Source organism: Bradysia coprophila (genome assembly GCF_014529535.1).
Source record: "Bradysia coprophila strain Holo2 chromosome IV unlocalized genomic scaffold, BU_Bcop_v1 contig_144, whole genome shotgun sequence".
Taxonomy (NCBI): domain Eukaryota; kingdom Metazoa; phylum Arthropoda; class Insecta; order Diptera; family Sciaridae; genus Bradysia; species Bradysia coprophila.
Window position 1 is genome coordinate 972216 of NW_023503373.1, and position 19670 is coordinate 991885.

A 19670-nucleotide genomic window follows, 5' to 3' on the forward strand; every position below is an offset into this window, starting at 1 on the left:
GTCGAAAGGCTTTTCTCTGTTGAACTTCTATCTTTTCGGTGGAGTTAGTTCGGCGCATGCCCATTACGGTCTCACATTTCCCCTGATTTATTTACAAGGGTCAACTCATATCATAGTGGGTGGTATAGGTTTCAGGTACAACCGTTGAATGAACTTCTCGCAGCTCTGAAATTTAAATCTCGTGCAAAATTGATATTGTGGTGGGTAATACAATACACATTACTTTTGAATTAATGGAGAGTTTATTTATGGGCCTTTGTTCCATTTTAATAGTTAATACGTCAAGAGTATATATAATCTGCAGCGTCAGCATGGATCCTAATAGACTTTTCGATACGTTAAAATCACATTATTTATGATATTAAAATTGCAAATTATTTATGCATTGTGTACACTAATTTACGGAATAAGGCAGTGTTAAGGGACATTTCAGAACAATAGAAACTGAAATTTCGTACAATAATAACAACTCGAGGTGGATAAAAACGAGATTAAGCGATATCGAGGTTGCCATAACACTAAATAAAATAAATGTGCTATATTGTAACTGAAATGATGAATTGTTATATAAGATTCTCCTTTGTTCGCTGACACCCGGATATATCCATAACGGCTGTAAGTCCTACACTTTTGTGTAATATACACCATTTATGTTGCCTCACTTTGAATCGCATAAAATTGATAAAATATGTTGAGAAAAGATGTGTAAACTCACAATCCGTGAATCCCGGGTATAGGGTGTTTGATGAAGCAGAAATTTATAGTTTATAGTTCCCGAGATGATGGTTGTTATTTTGCAGATATAGTTTCGTGCCCGTTAAGCTTAAAATGTTGTCGAAACAAATAACATTGAAATGTAATTTGTCTTTATTTTATGATGGTGAGAGATTATCGTCTCAATGTGATGGTATTAAAAATGAATCAATTTTTCGCATAGAACTTAATTGCCTCGAATTTTAATGATGATATTATGATAATAAAGGGTTAGCGATAATAATTAGACCTATTCCAGTCACGATTCCGTAATAATTAGACGATTGAAAATCTAATAAAACTGATTTGCAGCCCTTCTGCAAATCTTGCCCATCTTGCTAAGCTTCGAACGCTGCAATGGGAAGACCGGTATTTTGCATTACTGATACAATTATTACGATACGATACACTGCATCTCTTTCAGATTAAGAGTGATATCGCGAACTCTTCGAACAATTTGTATGGAGGATAAATTCAACGAATCCGGATTTTTGAAGAGTATGGTACCCATCGAATCCTTGCTTCATTACGAGTTCAACGAAGGTGGTCTCACAGCCAATAGTCCCTCCAACACAAGTTTTTATACTGTTAGGAAGTAGGGAGTCTGTGCCTTAAAATGGAACCCTCAACCGTCAGGTTCGCTGATGCGCGCATGCGTTACTAGTTAGAGAAACATTTTTGTCAATGCAGTCACTGAAGTCAGTACAGCCAACGGTTCGACGTATTTGATGTCTTGTGTGATCGACCTAGTCTAGTACTACAATACCCTAAAATTTGAACGAAGTTGACCTCTTATTAACCGAGATAATCAGAGTGACGAAATTTCCACCTGAAACCCACCGGTATTTCCAACAGCTTTAGCACGAAAACGACAATTCTGCGAGAGGCGAGCTGTACCTCGTTGAACTCGTAATGAAGCAAGGATTCGATGGGTACTATACCCTTCAAAATCCGAATGGCATGGCTAGCCGATTATTCGAAGATTTCGCGATATGACTCTTAATAATGCATGAATGTCATTCGAAATGAATGCACTAACGGCATGCGGCATACAGCGATTGTGTGTACTTGATTGATCAATGAATTAGATTCAGATGTCAGAGCCTTTCGGTCTTGCTGATCGAGAAGCAAACGAAACTCAGATGTCGTGGGAATAATTGAATCTGCTCATTGCACCCTTGCTTCGGAATCTCACTTTTCACTCACCAACACAAAAATATCGATGAAATATTTTCGTGTTGGTGAGTGATCCTGAGTGCGTCGATTCCTGCACGGAAAATCCCAATATATACGTTGTGAGATCTAAGTCCTCTTAGCACCCCCATTTTTTTGGCTGTGTAATGTATATTGCAAAGATTGTAGTTAAAATAGCTAGCTGTGTACTTTAATATTATAGCTGAGAGCTCCATTTCAATTCTACGCAAGAAATAATTTTTTTACCTAAGCTCTCATGAATTTTTCGGTCACCCATCCAAGTACTGACGGCGCCGATTGATGCTTAACTTGATAATCCAACCGTCCCCTATGCTGCTGATGTGTCAATTTTAATTGTTATTTAACACGTTCGTATTTCGAAGCGTTGCTATGAAGGTGTAGGTTTTATATTTTGTTCAATTAGCAGCCCATCGGAATGTTGTCGCTGTCACTATCGTCACATTCCACGTCATTTACGACGCAACACAGAAATTCTTCAAGCGAAGGTGAGAAGGACAACAATGAACCTGGCGTCATACTGGGTATTTTATTGTGATATTTTGCGCTAACCTTTTTCATATTAATTTATCAAGCTTTTCTACAGAGTACACGCGATTATAAAATTTTGTTTTGCTAATTAATTGAATGAAATTTTCAAATTTTACATTTCCTCAGCCCATTTGTCTTCTAAGAACATTCCTTTCAGTAATTGTAAGCTAGGCATACGACGCGACAATAATTATCATTAATTTGCACTAAATGAACTTGATTACATTAATTTATGTTTTTGCTTTTTTATTCTACCATTTTAAAAATACCAAGTATGTTATGATGGACGAGAACAAGCACCAACAAATCGTTCTGATTCCATTAGAAAATGATTATGATTAATTATCATAACAATCCGTAACAATAATTGATTGAAAATAGCATACAATTTTCTACACACACAAAAAAAACTTTTTAAATGTGCAAAAAACCTGAATGTGGCTGATTCTATTTTAGCTTCGTAATATATGAACAGTAAACGTATAGTCTGACATAGGAATTTGTTGCAATTCGTGTTTCAGTCACATTTAGGGGACTTTTATGAACAGTCTGAATGTTTTGTTAAGTGGAAGTAGCCGTTTTGTATTAACATTATTCAAGTTCGAGTCAGTCAATAACTTTGATATGACATATACATTATGCATTATTTATACATCGTTAAAAATGTAAATCGAAACGATTCGTTATTAATGAAACGATTTAGTTTTTGCAATGAATTGATGAAATAAATCCCACCGGAGATGTACTGATGATTTTTAATTAATTGATGTGAGACGGCATAAACTCACAAGATTTCATTTATGAACCTTGTATCACTTCTTTATTTGTTATCACACAAAAAAAAAACAAATAAAGATTTCTCCGCGTTTTTAAAAAAAGATTTGAAATGAATTTTCTGAAATTATTTAGATTGAAATGAAGTAGTAGATTCGATAAATAAAACTGCTGATATGACTGCCGCCTGTAAAATGCAGGCAGCTTGTCTGTAGGCATCGAATCTGCCACTTGATTTGATCTAAATCATTTCAACAGGAAGATATTAGTGAATCACAAACATATGCCCAAAATTGTTTTGTTCGAAAATGATAAATTTTCCACTCACTATATGAAATCAACGGACAACCGAAGATGTTACGGAACAGTTTTATTTTTCTTGCAGCAACACAGGACGAAGTATGTTCACTACGAGACAGTAACTTACAAAATTCCGAATATTCAATTCCGTTCAACGTACACATCTGCACATTTCTCGAGATCAATTTAAAATGATTTTGAAAAATTGCTTGTAATCTCTGATTTTCGCTTCGATTTTTTGATTCACTTCGATTTCCCTTGATTTTGTTGTTTTTTGTGTAATTTTTTTTAAAGATTAACCTGTCACAGACGGCAAGCATAGTAACAGTTTTACTATCTGATCTGTTACTTCATTTGATCGAAGATTTCATAGATTGATTTCAGAAATCTTTTACTTCATTTGTTTCAAACATGCTTTTTGCTACATAAGACCTCTTTAGTCAGAGCTTTGTCGTTTATTCTTGCTGTCGTTGTTGATAACAGCACGTCTGTAACAGGTTAATTCTGTTGAGTTAGCAACCCGTTGAACGAATACGATTTGAATACAAGTCAGCTACCCTAGAGCCACCAACATTTTGGGGTTTCTACGATTTGTGACGGCTGAGACTACACTAGCGCTACCCTCGTTAAATAATAGGTTTGTTCCAAGGTTATTTCGAAATGTCAAATTTCATCCAACTTTCAGGTTGACGAAAATGTAAACGAAAAATTTACAAAGGAATTTTTGTTGACGTTTAGGTTATGTTCATCTCTGTGGATGAAATCGTCGTCGTTCGTGTTGTCAAAGTTCGGGTTTACAGTTACTTGGAACAAACCTACAATAATAACTTAACAATTTGGCATGGCTTTCAAACTATGTCGAGGTAATATCGATCAGTCTATTATGCAAAATGTAAATTCAAAAGAGTTTTCTCAATTCATTCGTTATTAAAATTCGATAAGGAAGACCAATATTCGGTCTAATCTTCATTTAATCTTAATTTTGTTCATGAAATTCCAGCAGCTTCTTGTTACAAAAAATAATGAGTCATTAAGAGTTCTACTATGAACACACAAAATTGAAAAACATTTACGATAAAGATCAAAAGAATCACATTCGAATTAAATGATTTTTAATTTGTAAAACTGGTGCAAAGCAATTTCATCTCGTTACAGTCTGACGGTTTAAATGTAAGTTATGTGGGCCTCAAACCACTCAATTATTTATGCATGATCGAAATGACTAGATGTTGTATTCAACCTAAATTGTATTTTAGCTTAATAAAGCTTCCCTTAGGTATCAAATGAAATGGATATAAGTAGGGAGTAAAAACAAATAATTCCATCGTGAAAGTACTTATCCATCCATCTCCAATAGGACTATTTCTGCAGTGATATGATAAAGACATTTAATTGCCGGATTAGTATAGATCTTGTGATTTCAATTCGTCGAATTTGATCTGAATGATACGACTGGATGTAGGTTAGCTGATGGTACAATGAAAATTCAGCTATGCCAACATCTTGCCCTGACATTCAAACCCAAGTTATTTTCCAATCAATTAACACCAAAACTACACTCAAACAATTTCTTTACATTTTTTTTTCTGAAGACACTGAATGACTGAATGGAATGTCCGTCGCGTCAAAGAATAAAAGAGTTACTAAATTGAATTAAAATTTATTGTGTACTTATGAGGTGACTCTTTTTCTTTAAAAAAAATAAATATTATTTTATTGTACCTATACCCATCTCCTTTTGTTTTTATTTATTTGATACGTGCTACAAGTGTTCAAGTAGTTAACTACCGTTCAAAAAATTTAACGTACCACCATCATTTGACTAGATATGAATATTTCTAAAAAAGAATTATTCCTTTTTCGTTTTATGGTAATGGTATTAATATTCTACCCGACAAGCGTACAGTCTTCATGTCTTTTTATTTGATTATATTTTTAATTCGGCAAGATTAAACCAGCCTAAAGCTGAGTCGACAATTCTATGTGTTTCAGTCACATATAGGGAACTCGATGGAAAACTATTTCTCTTGTTAACACAATATACAGCACACATCGGCATATTCGAAACCTTTACTGATATATATCATCTGTTATCGACAGCTATGAACAAAATAATCGATGTGACTCACAAAATGTATATGATAGAATTTATGAAGTTAAAGATGTTGTGTCATTCGGTTGAATACACTATAATCAAAAGAAGTAGTAGACTGAGATTGTATTTGCTGAGTAGTGTGAAAGATATTTTAATTAATGTTAATTATGACAACATTTCTACTACTTTAGTAGACATCCAATTGCCGATTTGTGTGGAAACTATATGAGAAGAAACTGCAGTACAATAAACGTCAGTGAAATTTAGACATGAATTTGTTTGAGCTGTTTTTCAACAAAAAAAACTGCTCATACGTCTTTGTATAGAAATATCAGACTGAGAATGAATTTGCGGAGTAGTGCGAAAGATGTTATAATTAATGCTGAGGAGAGGATAATAATTTCGCAACATTTCTACTATTAACTTTGCGCTTAATGTAATCGGCCATTTACTCTACGATTAATAGGCTCTGTGAAGATTCATTTCGATTTGTATGAAAACTATGAGAAGGACAGTACGGTAAATGTCAGTGAAATGTAAACATGAATTTGATTTAACTGTTTTCCAGTTCGTAGACTCATATAAACAAAACTGTTCATGCGTCTTCATACAGTTTTCTTTTATTTGTGTGAGTAGAACAGCTGAAAACCGCTTATCAAATTCATGTTTAAATATCACTGACATGACATCGACTGTTGCTTTTTTGCTTGGTTGAGTGGATGAAGAAAATTCTTGTCTAAATTTCACTGATATCGACTGCAGATGATTAACGTTGCACTTTTTTTTTGTATGAGTGCACAAGCTGAAAAACAGTTGAAACAAATTCATGTCTAAATTTCACTGATATCGACTGTAGTTAGTTGATTAATTTTTTTTTTCTTTTAGGGATACAAATAAAACACCATCCAATTTTCGATTCGGTGTCGCTATTTCTTGCTACAAAAACTATATTAACGCCTGTCTTCTTACCTAATTTATATTCGCCCCAAGCAATGAATTATCTCCGAACTTTGAACGTGACTATTAATCATTGTTAGTGGCGACCAAAAACACTGGTGAAACCACTTTGTAATAAGTTTTTTTGTTCTGAATGTGTGAACGTACCTTCAGTTGTTGGTTAGAAATATGATGAAAATATCATTGATTGAATTCGTAAACATTCAAAACAAAATGAACACAAATCAAAATTCATAAAATGTTGTAACCTTTCCGGCCATTTCTCTGTAGATTTTAGTGAGATATGGTGTTCGGTTGATATATAGATTCACTATATAGCATCTAATGAACACACCTGAACGCTACAAAACGGGCACGACAGAACAGGATTCATCATCGTAGTAATTGCATATTATATGGAATTCCTGTTAACAATTTCTTTTAGTTTAATATTCGATTTTATGACCGTTGCCAAGCAAATCATATGTCCAAAGAAATTTCCGGTTGAATCATTTCAAATGTGAGGTCAGACTTTTACACCTTTTAGTATGCAAATTAGTAAAATGTTAATGGGAATGCAGTAAACTTTGAACGGAAATTTGAAATCTAAGAGAAACTATGTATGGGTTCAATTAAAGGAAAGAGCATCGTGTTTGTTTAGTATTTCAATTAATTGACGAGATGAAATCGATTAGCGTAACATATGCATCGCCAGAGTCCAGAGGTGGCATTGTAAGTTATCTAGATGGATCTGTTAAAATTCCTTAGAACAGGAGAAGTAAGAGATTCGGTTACTGATTAGGACTTAGGCTGATAGAAAGTTATGAATTTCTGATTTTATACTATGCTTATGACCAAATTGGTCATATCAAATTGCTTATTTGTGTCGTGTTGTGTTGCCTGACAGATGAGGATTCGACGCTAGGTTACCAGATACAATGTGGTTTAGTGCACACACTTTTTTTGTCTTACCTTTTTTACTCTCTTTTGGTTTGATAAAATACAATCAATGAGTTTTCGTTGCATTATATACAGGATGTGGTGAATCTTATATCCAACAAATTCTTTTTCATAGACATCTCGGCAAGACAATCGAATCTACGGTCCATTTAATGATCTAATTCATTTCACAAAAAACATCTAAATCTACGGTACCGTTTTGATTACATAACCAACTAAAATCACAAATCCATAGATGCAGTCGTCGTACCCAATAAAACCTTCAACGATTCAGCATTAACTTTCGCTTGCTCACAAATTTTACCTTCGGGTAAAATATTTGGCTCTTTGTCCAGCAGACGGATCGCTTCTTCCGCATTGAACAACGACTCTTCGAATGCTCCTTTGAAACTATTATTCAACTGCTGGACACCACGACGTCCCCATTCGGCAAGACCAGCGTGCAATTCGAAATGTAAAGCGCCTAAATGTCTGGTCTCGGCTGTATCAGATATGTATTGCTTTAATTGAACAATTTTCGATCGTAAATTGTGATAAGTTAAAGTACCTGAAGCGACAGTTTGATAAATTTTCAAGAGCTCTTGGCATAACTGAATCTTTAGCAGCAACATTTCTTCCGGTACGCCCTGTAAAGCTTCTGGACCACCGGCTCCAATAATTTGTGTTAGAGCAATTTTAACGTCACACATGTAAAAGTGGTGAGGAGGCAGCCATTGACCATAATGTTCAATGTATCTACTCGAAGAAAATTTGTATCTTAAATTAGTTTCCAAGCGAATACCCGAAAACATTACTTGATACAATGCTCTTCCTTTCCTTTTTCCATAGCATTAAGGTCCTTTCCGGCTCGTTCAACGATATTAGCAACGTACTTATATTCGGCAATGTGACTGCACTTATTACATCTGGAAAGAAAGAGCAATATAACTCAGTGTGAATGAGACAGAGCTCCCGTTCCTTGCACTACCTCCAACTATCTTCCCATTTCGCTAGACTCTCTGGAAGTAGCAATCCATCGCAAGGTTCATTCTTCGAATTGCATTTAATTGCGCTGTAGTTTGTACCTAGTTCTGTAACATCACTACATCGTGCACAAACACATTTGAACAGTTTCGTTTGTAACAAATGGTGCTGACGGCTTGCAGTTCCCCATAAAATGTCAGTGTAACAAATGCTTAAATGTTCACCCTTTTTAATGTGGCCGACCGTCCAGAGTATTATATCTCCTTTTGTGTTAAACGTTTTCGTTAAATTAGCACTGCACGAGTGCTCCAAAAACGATGCATAAGAGTAAATTGAGACATGCGGTGGTTCAGTCAAAGGAATTTCATGTCCGTTAATTTGAACAATGCCCGCCACCTTCAATATTTCTTCTTCAGACCATCTATCGCACTTAAAAAATCTTTGAATAAATTTCGCAACACCTTCCCGATCGTTGAGCCACAGAACCGAGCCACGTCTTTCTTCACAGTGCGATTCCAGTTGCATCAGCTTATCCCACGTCTCGGGGGCAGTTTCTTTTAACATTAAACAACGTATCGTTGTTACACATTGATAAGTAGGATGTGGAGAAAAAAATTGCTTCAACGAAATTTTACTGCCTCGGGCTACAGTTAAATCACATTCGTTTCTGTGATCAATTGTTTGCTGACAAGTCTTTGAGCAAATTGGCCAACCGCAACGTTCACACTCTTCTTTCAATTCTGGACTGAGACCTTGCAGACAACCGACACATACCGGTGGCGTAATTTGCGATGGTCCACTTATTAACGGTGACTCCTTCAAAACGATTTCACCAGGTTTAATATCTCGGCTCGCAACGAGATAACGACCAAATATGTCGCTGGTTTGTATCTGAAAATTGAAAATTTTTCTGTCTAAAATCGACGCATTAATTGGTATTAATTCGTAAAGAACAGTGGTTCCAATTATGGTACAAACAGCAAGCATATTGTTAGAACAGGTGTAGAATCTATTACTTCATTTGATCTAAATTTTTTCGACAGATTGAAAAACGAAATCTTTAATTCCATTTGTTTTAAGCTTAGAGTTAGACTCGAAAGATGGCATGGCGGCGCTGTTATTTTTAAACATGTCCAGGTGTAACTTTTGGTTGCCAAATAATATCAGTCCCACTGTGTCACCTCTCGAGTATACCTCTGTGGCTTTAACATGTATCTTACTACATAAGACGATGTTAGTTTGAGGTCCATATTTAATATTGTTGTCCTCGTAGACGATAAGAGATAATATAGCCGACCATAAAAGGTTAAAGCTGGAGTGGTGTATTTTACCTGTATTGGATAGCACGATTTCTTGTGGGCCTTCCAGTTATCTTTCTGATGAGCAGCCGAACAATAAAATACATTGGCACAATTAGAGCACTTCAGTTTGCTTTCAACTGAACAAACAGCACAAATTTGCGTTGACATTTCCATCTAATTTTATTTCAATCACCGACAAAAAATAAGAATTGAAATTCTTTTACAGGCACGTGTCAAAGTGATTCCGTCTCACGCACTTTGATATTCGAAAATAAACTCAAACTGTACGGTTCGACAATCGAGGACACGAACGCAATAGGTTTATTAATTCCGTATGAGTGAGTATGTTAGTGCTTTCCAGTGCGTTTCGTCTTTCACCGGTTTTCACCTAACAAATTTCATTAAGATTAATAACTCGATTATTATTGTGAGGTCCAGATGCTGTTTTTAACGAAGAGAAAATTCCTACATTGGTTTTAAGTTACGAACACTCAATAAGATCAATTTTTCTTCTATCTTTTTATTTGTAAATATGTCGGAAAATTCACTTCTTACACAATGTATCTTCTTAAACGTACTGAGAGATGATCGCACTGTGCTGCCCGACTGAGATTATAAATACAATTTTCACGCATCTGATTTTCGTCTACCAGTAAATTTTTGTAAAACATAGGTATATGTGTAATGTGCGTTGGACCAACAAGGAAATTTAACATATGTATATAATAAAGGTAACATAATGTTCGTGTGCTGATGAAGTGTATAAGGGGTGGCCTGAAAATGACTTTTACTATTTATTGATGATCTTTAGACCGTCTTCTACTATTTTCTTCTACCTTTTTTCACACTTGGCAAGACACCCTTTCAAACGTATTTAAGGTATATATCAATTGTGGACGGTTCCTAATGAGAAAATATAATTCACGGATTTTACTCGTAAATCTGGAAACACTTGCTATTCATTATTCAATTCTATTTCGGTATATATTGTAAATATACCTAACTTAAAGATAAAGAATGGTAATTGTTATGTTTAGAGAAATGAGGTTACAGTGGTTACATCTGTATGGAGAACAAATAGCCGAGTGAAAAATATAATTTCTAAGAATCGTATTTGGAAATGATTGCTATTGGTTATTTGGCAGAAATTTGCGATTTCGGATAATTTGTAGCCATCAATGGGCGATATTATTTTGATACATCGATTATCGATAATTATTTATATCGTTATCATATCAAAGAAATGTCGATCATCGATAGATTAATATCGATCACCGATAGACCGTAAAAATATCTGCAAAAAAAGAGCGCTACCTATTATTTTCAGGAAAAATGTAATGTTATGTTGCCATGGGTTTGTAGGTGAAATAATGAAGAAAAAAAACGTTTGAGACAATTTGAAATTTCGTATTGAAATGCAGTTAGAGTCAAGGTTCTTTCAGAACCTTGGTTAGAGTTACCGATAGCCGCCATGTTTTTTTTGTAACGTTGAAGTTGCACCAAGGGGCGTAAGTGGCACAAACGCCATCTCTTTACTTTTTTAAAGCAAAGAAATGCATAGAAACCTGAATCATCTACTTTATGATAAGCACAATATTTTGTGAAACAAAAGTAAATTATACACTCACGGAATTTTGAAAACTGACACATTTTCTGTTTCGTGGTTTACTAGATTTTGTGAATTTTGCATGTATTTTTATATGGAGAAATCAGAAACTCAAGTAAAACACAGAAACAGAAAATGTGTCGGTTTTCAAAATTCCGTGTGTGTAGTTAACCATTTTATAAAAAAATTGTGATTAGCATCGAACTAATGTGATATGCCGCGCGTATGGCATTACCTCTGCCTATATATATACCTTGGGTAATACGGGTAATACCTCTTCCTCCGAGAGGAAGGTTTGTAGGGTGCTGCAAGTAAATTTAACTATTATCCTTTTAGAGAGACGGTAAGTATATCCAAGGCTGTAAACTTTGGGGAGGTCATGCAGATACAGATACGCGGGTGACACACCACAGATGACGATAAAATCATATATGTACAATATAGCTATGTGGCAACGGAGAAAAGTTTGAAAAATTTATATTGATTTTGATCGGGGTGGGGGTTGGGGGCAATGTCAAAATGAGTAATCTTAATTTTCTTTTGTTAAATACCCTCGATCATTACTCAATCAATCTTATGTATTTTCCACTCAACAAAAATTAAACTGTCAAGTAAACAAAGCAAAAATTAAAAAAAAACAATTTTGTCTCTCACACGGAGTACTTTTTCGGTAGGTGGAAATTAAGCATTACTGTGAAGGTAGCCTCAGGGTCATCCGTTTTCATTCCGTTTTGCCTAAGGCTGTATACTTTGGGAACACACCTTTTCGATACAAGCAAATTCACCAAAATTGAATTTGTATGGCGTGGTGAATTTTTTGTATGAAACGTGGTGTGTATCTGCATCTGCCTGACCTCCCCAAAGTATACAGCCTTGGTTTTGCCTCCGTGTACGTGACAGTTGTCATTTCAAACAATATGCTCTATTGTATCAAATGGCAACAGACTACGCCAAAATGATTTTTTTTCTCAATTTTTTTACATAAAGCAGCTAAAAATTGAAAATAAAGATACCCGTGTCTCGTCTTTTGACGAAAAAACTTGAAACCGGAAAGATTTTTCACTTTATAAATTCCTGAAATATGTGATTTGCGCCATTTTCCACCCAAATTCCACATAAGGTCTTAAGTTTGCCACTTTGCAATTACAGTAGTATGAGTAGTATTGTTCACTCAGTTCATCCAGTTTTGACTGATTCACTGAATTTTGTTTTGATGAAATGTCAAATCGGGACAGTAAATTTTAAATCTCAAACAAGTTTGTGTCGAAAATTTGTAGTATTTCGCGTAAAACAAAGTGATTCAGTTTAAATTTCGCACAGAAAATAGTTCCGAGCGTGCTCATGCTAGTGTCTTAAACATAATTTAGTACAAATTCTCCGAAATAATTTTAAAGACAAATTAATTTGGTCAAACATTGTGGGTGTTGTGAAAATCTCATTTTTAAAGCAATTTGGTGTCGATTATGCAATTCAGTGTTCAATTCCTTAAGTTTATGTGCCTAGAAATTCCCTGCAAAACGTTTCGTGCTAATTCAGTCGGTAAAATGTGAAGAAAACATGCAAAAATATGTTGCCATTCAGGTAAACAAAATTCTTGACATGTCTGTTGTGAAGATAGTCGTAAGTGACACCACAAAACTGAAATTTTTTTGTCCGTTAATTTAAAAAATGATTTTTTTGGCGGAAATGCTTTTATTTGAATGTGTGCATGATTCCGGTAAAATAAAATAGTGATAAAGTCACCACTATTGATGACCTTTAAAATGACATCATTGGTTAAATATGATTGGCATAGTCTACTGTCGAATTGTCACGTACACGGAGGCAAATCGGAATGCAAACTGATGACTGTGAATTAAGACTAACTCTGAAATATTATAATAATCCACGAGTTTAGTGGTATTAGAAACCGTCGCATAAAAAACAGTCGAATTCGATATTTGGAATTTTTGTATGGGAATTCACATTCAAACTTTGATATCTCCGTCAGGGTAAAGCAGCAAAAAAGTGTTGCCGCAATAACATCATTTTATATACCGGTAAAATGTCAACCCTGACTTTGAAGTATCCATTATATATGGTACGTAAGTTTACGTACTGAATAGTTTCAAGTGTAAGAAGAATCAAAGAGGTGCTCAGCGTCTGTGTACACAAAAGTTTGTTGACGAAATCATTTAATTTATTAAATTAAAATTACTGGAAATCCGATTGAAGAAAGTTCATCAGCTCAAACGATTTGAAACATGTCTCTGGCACCGGTTGATGTGATGGAAGAGGATGCAGCGGATCTTCAATTTCCGAAAGGTAAATTTTGAGGTTAACTACTTTGACTTTTCGAACCGTGTTATTACTTTGCTTATCGAAAATTCTCACAAAGCATCGAATCGAAACACAAAAATGCTTGAGCTATCGGCTAAGATACGCGATAAAATTTCGATAAACGAAAAACATTTCAGAATCAGATATCCTATCCGTAAATGCTGGTGACTTCACACAACAAAGAGTCCAACATTATCGGCCCCAATACTACGGTCAATCAAATTTATTTAACTGCAACGTCTGCAAAGCCGTCGTTCAGGAGCCATACATAAAATGTGCCGAATGCAAAAACGGAATATTCTGCATGCAGTGTTTTTCACAAGGTGCTGAATCATCAGAACACAGAAATTCACACGACTACATCATACGCCATGATTCAGTTCGTGTATTTCCCTATACTAATTGGTCGGCACGAGACGAAAAAAAATTCATCGATTTGATGTTGGTGAACGGTTTCGGCAATTGGGATGGAATAGCAAAAGAAATGAACACCAAAACGTCGGATGAATGTCGCGACCATTATATGTCGTACTATCTTGACGGTATTGTCGGAAAAATGGTCGGCTTGGTGAAGGATCCGTATCAGCCGCTAACTGTTCCATATTTGTATAAAATCAATAGTGTCGAACCGCCTCGTCACGACCTTGAATCTCACAATTTTAAGGAAATGGCTGGATATCGATGTGCTCGTGGTGACTTTGATACGCCGTATGATAATTCGGCTGAAACTATCATTAGCAATTTAGATCTGAAGAATTGGAATAAATGTGATGAGGATGTTAGTGAAGCACTTAACTGTGCGATGTTCAATGTCTACAATAATCGGCTGAGGTAAATATAACAAAAAACGATTATCAATCTTGGAACCGTGTTCAGGATTGTGGATATGGCTAGTGATGATCTGAAGTACGTTGAGCCGTTGATGAATGACTTTTTCAAAAAAGGTTGAAAGGTTGGACGAGCAACTACTTTTAATTTAAATGAAAGAAATCAAAGAGAATGTCTTAGCACGAAATATCCCTAAATCCTGGGCACAGGTCGTCTTATTCATATTGTACTAACTGCAAGTTTGTCTCACCCTTCATAACAAAAATAATCAAAATATTTGTAGGGAACGCAGACGTCGGTATAAAATTATTAAAGAGCATGGTCTGCTGGTCGCTAATCGTACACTCAGCTGGTTGTCTAAATATTCCGAAGCATTAGGCTCGAATCAAAGTTCGAATGGAAAGACTAATACCAGCGGCCGATTTATAGCTTTCATGCAACTGATGAGCGGAGTCGGTTTCGACTCAATTGTTGAAGCATTACAGTACGCCCATGACTTGAAGAAATACGTGTTTAGGTGCGTCGCTTGATTCTATTTTGAAAGTTTGGAAAGAATTAATTCATCTTCATTTTCGCTGCAGACTGTATGAAGTTCGTAAGAACGGCATCGAAACCTTTCACGGAGGGAAGATATTTCATAGACTTCGGGCACAGCGACTGTCCAAAATTCGTGACAAACGGGCTGATCAATTTAATTCTCAGTGGGAGTGGAAGCAATTAATGCCGAGTTCAATACCTGCTGCCACATCGAGCAATCCACTGGCCAATTTAATTTTAGTTAATGCGGGCGTCAAGCGAAAATCAACGCCGTTAGACATTTTAGGTAAAAATGTTGACATGTGGGCACTCGTGCGGTCAAGCTAATGAAGAATAATTTCAGGCTTACCCAGCTACGACAAACTGAACGAAGAGGAGAAGGAGTTGTGCAGCACTATACGCTTGGTACCTACCGCATATTTATCGTACAAATCAATGTTAATGTCGGAAAATACAAAGTCTAATAATCTCAGATTAGCGGATGCAAGGCGGTTGATCAAAATCGATGTGAATAAGACTAGACAATTGTACGACTTTCTGTTGAAATCAGGTTTTATAAATAAACCGGAAACGTAGTTTGAAGGCTTGAGGTTTTAAGATCTACAGACTTAGCGACCGACCGATCGTCTGTCTTTTTAAAATAATTCTAACTAGTCTCTCCTATTCGAAATAAATTCCCGTTTTTGTGCTTAGGTGTTTTTGTGTTCGATTCTGATTCAGTTGTGTAAGTCAGTCCCAATTCCCAAGGAACACGAATTCACCGACTTATTTCTATTGAATCCACAGAATTCGAAAACGCTGAAACCCTTCTCATAAGCGAGGTGCACATGCTTCTGCATCACCGGAAAAAACAAAACGAATCGGCTGACGAAGAACAAGAATTCTCGGAAGTATTTTTAAAGACATTCGGCTACACGGACATATTTCGTAAATTTAAGAACAAAGAAACAATCGCTGCAGTTCGAAGGTATGATTTTCCTCTCTTCGTTTAAGTGAGAACAAACGAATTTCAATTCCAAAATTTGTCGTTCACAGTTTGTTGATGCAGAAAAAATTACATAAATTCGAGTTGGCAGCACTTGGAAACTTATGTAAGTTATTCAATGCTGTTAGGTTATCATGAATCTGTTCATCGCTTTACTAATTCTGGTTCAATATTTAAGGTCCTGAAGCACCAGAAGAAGCAAAAGCATTGATACCATCGCTCGAAGGTCGTTTTGAAGATGAAGAATTGCGCCAAATTTTAGAAGATATTGGAACTAAGAGAAGTCTTCAGTATTAACAGAAGCACTCAATGTACCACGATCCAACCACAATAAATTACTTCTTGAACACTTTCATTTTGTGTTTGCTTTCACCTAGACTAATCGTACAGCCAACTATACAGCCAAACTGACTCCAATCGTTTTTGTTAGATTTTGAAACCATAATCAAAGCGTTACGAGTGAACCAAGTGTTCCAAATGATTTTTCTGCTGAAAATACTGCTATTTATAATTTGGGTTCCTTTATGGCAAGCTCATGATTACTTTCAGTCAGCAAACCTTGTATCTCAACTAACGATAAATGCTTCACTCTTCACATTAATTAACAACCAGACAAACTCCAATTTCTTGCAGATACTCCAATTGTTTCTCCGATCGACCGAAATGAAATATTGAAGGAACTATTCGAAATGATTGGCAGTGAATCGACTAAAATCCAAGGATTAGAGCAACTTGTGAGTAAATCAGATTCGAACGAATCCATAAAATTCTAACAAAAATTCGTTGTAGGCTTTTTATATTAAGGAATTGAAATGCGAGATTGGCGGTAGCAACGGGAGTTACGTGGAGCGTCGAAGTGAAGCAATGAGCAGAGTAAAGCCTCAGAACGTATGACCACAAACCGCTAAATTATTTACCATTGTCTGCTTGATCACCAATGTATTCCATTTAGGCAATGTCGAAACATATCCGCAAATATGCCACCGATCTGGAGGAAATTGTTCAACATTGTGCTTGGTACTTGTACGATCCGTTCTGCATCGATCAGCCAAACAACGATCTTTTGATTTTCTTCATCAAAGGTTTGACAATCGACATGGAAGCTTATTACGATGAGTCAATCTTGCAGATTCGAAAGATTTTATTGCTCCGCATGTGGAAATTAGCTTACTGTATGTACTAGGTCTATTTACCATATCAAGCTTAATGGTTAATAAATTTTGTTTTCTTTCAGTTGATAGTCAGCTGCCATACATGATTCAGGAAAAACTAATCGACGCCTATCCTGAATTTCTTTCGGAAATGCTGAAGCAAATATTGGACAAAGTGTATCGCTGTGGCTCCGATGAGAGCGACTTAATGCTTGTTAAAATCGACATAGATTACCAAAAGATATTACGACTGTGCCAGTTGTATAAGAACGCTTTTAAGGTGGCATACACAACGATTGCTAAAAGAATGATACACACCAACACCGTCATTGTGCAGTCATTTTTGACTACATTTTTGAGCGATGTTAAGAGTTCAATGAAGATAAGCGAATATCCCCACCACTACGAAGATGAGTTGGTCAATTACGTGCTGATTTTGAATGAGTGTAAGGTGGCAGACGAAAATATAGTTCGACATTTTGCGAACAAGATGAAGGAGTCCAGTTTTTTGAAGTACTTCATTTTAGTTAGTCATTTTCCTAATTTTCTTTATTTATTCGATCTGAATCGGAATTAATATTAATGTTGAATCATTGCCACAACAATTTTTTTTACCTTTTGTTTGAAAAATAAACGAAAAATGAATTAAGTCTGGTGAGGGTTTTAATTAACTAACTCATTTTACCTTCGCAAGTGAAGAGAAGTAGAAATTGGAAAAGAAATTACATAAATCCCAAATCCGATGAATTTGGTCTAAGTAGCTTTTGAAGTTCGAGTGTTATAGTGTTCAAGTCACCTATTTTGTTAATAATATTAACCCACTATGTTCAATCAGTCTTCTTTTGATGACAGCGAAGATGATAACATTTTAAACGCTAGCATCATTAGTCTATTAGGCCTACAAGCGATGTGTTGAACCATAGAGTTATACTCGAGAGTTGGCAAGATGGCGTTTTGTCGTTTTATCATTTTGTAGTGTAGTAGTGTATGTGTGGTGTGTGAACATTGATATTACATCATCTTGCCCAGCCGCGGATTTGAACACGGGACCTCTTGATTATGAGTCGAGAGCTCTAGCGCCAACGCCACGGGTTCATGTTGTGTACAGTGCTAGATTGAATGTGTAGTGTAGTGTATGTGTGGTGTGTGAACATTAAAAATTCAATGACACCAATTCCACTAAAAACAATTAATTTTTCGGCAGGAATTTTACCTGAATACATCCTCATTTTGCATCACTTTTTTCACTTCATATACTTATCTTATGCATTAATGATTTCACTAATACAAAAACCACATAAATAAAAACGAAATCAAGCAATACACAAAACACAAACAGAATCTTAAAAAATATGAAATCAGCTGACAACAAAATTTTGTTAAACAAAATGGTTATGTTGACAGCACAGAATGCTTTTTTAAGGCGCATCGGCACCCAAAATGCTGGTTTCCTCTAGAACTAGCATTCCCATACAGACAGACTCACAGAGAAATTTGTTGCTGCCGTCTCTGAACAGGAACGTGATGCATTTTTTCGCGATGCAAAAATATTAATTTCAAGGATCAACGATCGTAGGAAACAAGCTGACTGTAACCCTTTCAAGACGGCTGTCATCTGTTATCGACAACGCCAGCAATAATAAACGACAAGTTCTGACTAATAAGGTCTATAGCAAAAAGCATGTTCAAAATTTAAGAAGTAAAAGATTTCTGAAATCAATCTCTAAAAATCTTCGATCAAATGAACTAATAGTTTGAACAGTAAAACAGTTAATATGCCGTCTGCGACAGGTTAATTTGTTTCGATAAGAGAAAAACGACTAGTTTGCAATGCGGTCACAAGTTTTGTCGAAATTGTTGGAATCAATATTTAAACACGGTGCGCATAGAATTACATGTACGGACACCAAATTCCCTATTATAGTAGAGGATGATATTATGAAATGCCTTATATCGGATCCGAATGACCTTCGAAAATATAATCAATCCATTTGCAAAAATTACGTTAAAATCAAAGCGAATTTGAGCTGGTGCTCTTCGCCGGGATGCAATTATGTGATTGATTATGATTTGAGTCGTTGTCATCGAGAACGGACGTGTTTGTACGTCGCAATTAGATTTGTGTTGGCTTCATTTGTTTTTCGGATTGATTATTTCTGGTGAAATAATTTAACGTTTTATTTATTCACTAAATCAAAATCATTTTACTCGTCATTTTTCAATGTGTATATTTATGCTATTTGTGTAAGGCTGGCAGAATTTCATTGTTCTCTTTGTTTATGAACATGTACTTCGAGTATCATTGCATTATAATGATTGTTACTTCTCGAAGTTTATGTTTGATTGTGTTGTCAAGTGTTCTAAAGAACGTATTGTCGTAAGGCTCCATGTCGGGACTCTTATTGAGCTCGATTCTAAT

General features: G+C 35.6%; 2 protein-coding genes across 3 annotated transcripts; one reads left to right on the forward strand and one right to left on the reverse strand.

Annotated features, from left to right (window-relative positions):
• Positions 1 to 7650: 7650 nt before the first annotated feature.
• On the reverse strand, positions 7651 to 10441 carry LOC119071203 (SET domain-containing protein SmydA-8). The gene is made up of 5 exons (XM_037175991.1): positions 9856 to 10441; positions 8529 to 9415; positions 8356 to 8466; positions 8109 to 8296; positions 7651 to 8042 (listed from the first exon to the last, which is right to left on the reverse strand). The coding sequence occupies exons 1-5, from the start codon at positions 9997 to 9999 to the stop codon at positions 7783 to 7785; spliced, it is 1590 nt and encodes a 529-aa protein (XP_037031886.1). The 5' UTR covers positions 10000 to 10441; the 3' UTR covers positions 7651 to 7782.
• Positions 10442 to 13485: 3044 nt separating this feature from the next.
• LOC119071220 (DNA-directed RNA polymerase II subunit Rpb4) lies at positions 13486 to 16455 on the forward strand. 2 transcript variants are annotated; one of them, XM_037176032.1, is made up of 5 exons: positions 13486 to 13735; positions 13888 to 14581; positions 14862 to 15095; positions 15160 to 15401; positions 15459 to 15697. In XM_037176032.1, the coding sequence occupies exons 1-5, from the start codon at positions 13675 to 13677 to the stop codon at positions 15689 to 15691; spliced, it is 1464 nt and encodes a 487-aa protein (XP_037031927.1). In that variant the 5' UTR covers positions 13486 to 13674; the 3' UTR covers positions 15692 to 15697. The 2 variants fall into 2 exon arrangements, with proteins under 2 accessions (XP_037031927.1, XP_037031928.1); XM_037176033.1 differs by lacking the exons at positions 13888 to 14581; positions 14862 to 15095; positions 15160 to 15401; positions 15459 to 15697 and adding exons at positions 15902 to 16082; positions 16151 to 16206; positions 16279 to 16455 and having other exon boundaries at positions 13520 to 13735.
• Positions 16456 to 19670: the final 3215 nt, after the last annotated feature.

Excerpts from the sequence above, each read along its gene's own strand:
- LOC119071203 (XM_037175991.1), bottom strand. The coding sequence starts at position 9,999 with ATGGAAATGTCAACGCAAATTTGTGCTGTTTGTTCAGTTGAAAGCAAA. Across the intron at positions 9,416-9,855 it reads AATCGTGCTATCCAATACAG|ATACAAACCAGCGACATATT; the intron begins GTAAAATACACC and ends TTCAATTTTCAG. Across the intron at positions 8,043-8,108 it reads TTATCAAACTGTCGCTTCAG|CCGAGACCAGACATTTAGGC; the intron begins GTACTTTAACTT and ends TATCTGATACAG.
- LOC119071220 (XM_037176032.1), top strand. The coding sequence starts at position 13,675 with ATGTCTCTGGCACCGGTTGATGTGATGGAAGAGGATGCAGCGGATCTT. Across the intron at positions 13,736-13,887 it reads GGATCTTCAATTTCCGAAAG|AATCAGATATCCTATCCGTA; the intron begins GTAAATTTTGAG and ends AAAACATTTCAG. Across the intron at positions 15,402-15,458 it reads AACGCCGTTAGACATTTTAG|GCTTACCCAGCTACGACAAA; the intron begins GTAAAAATGTTG and ends GAATAATTTCAG.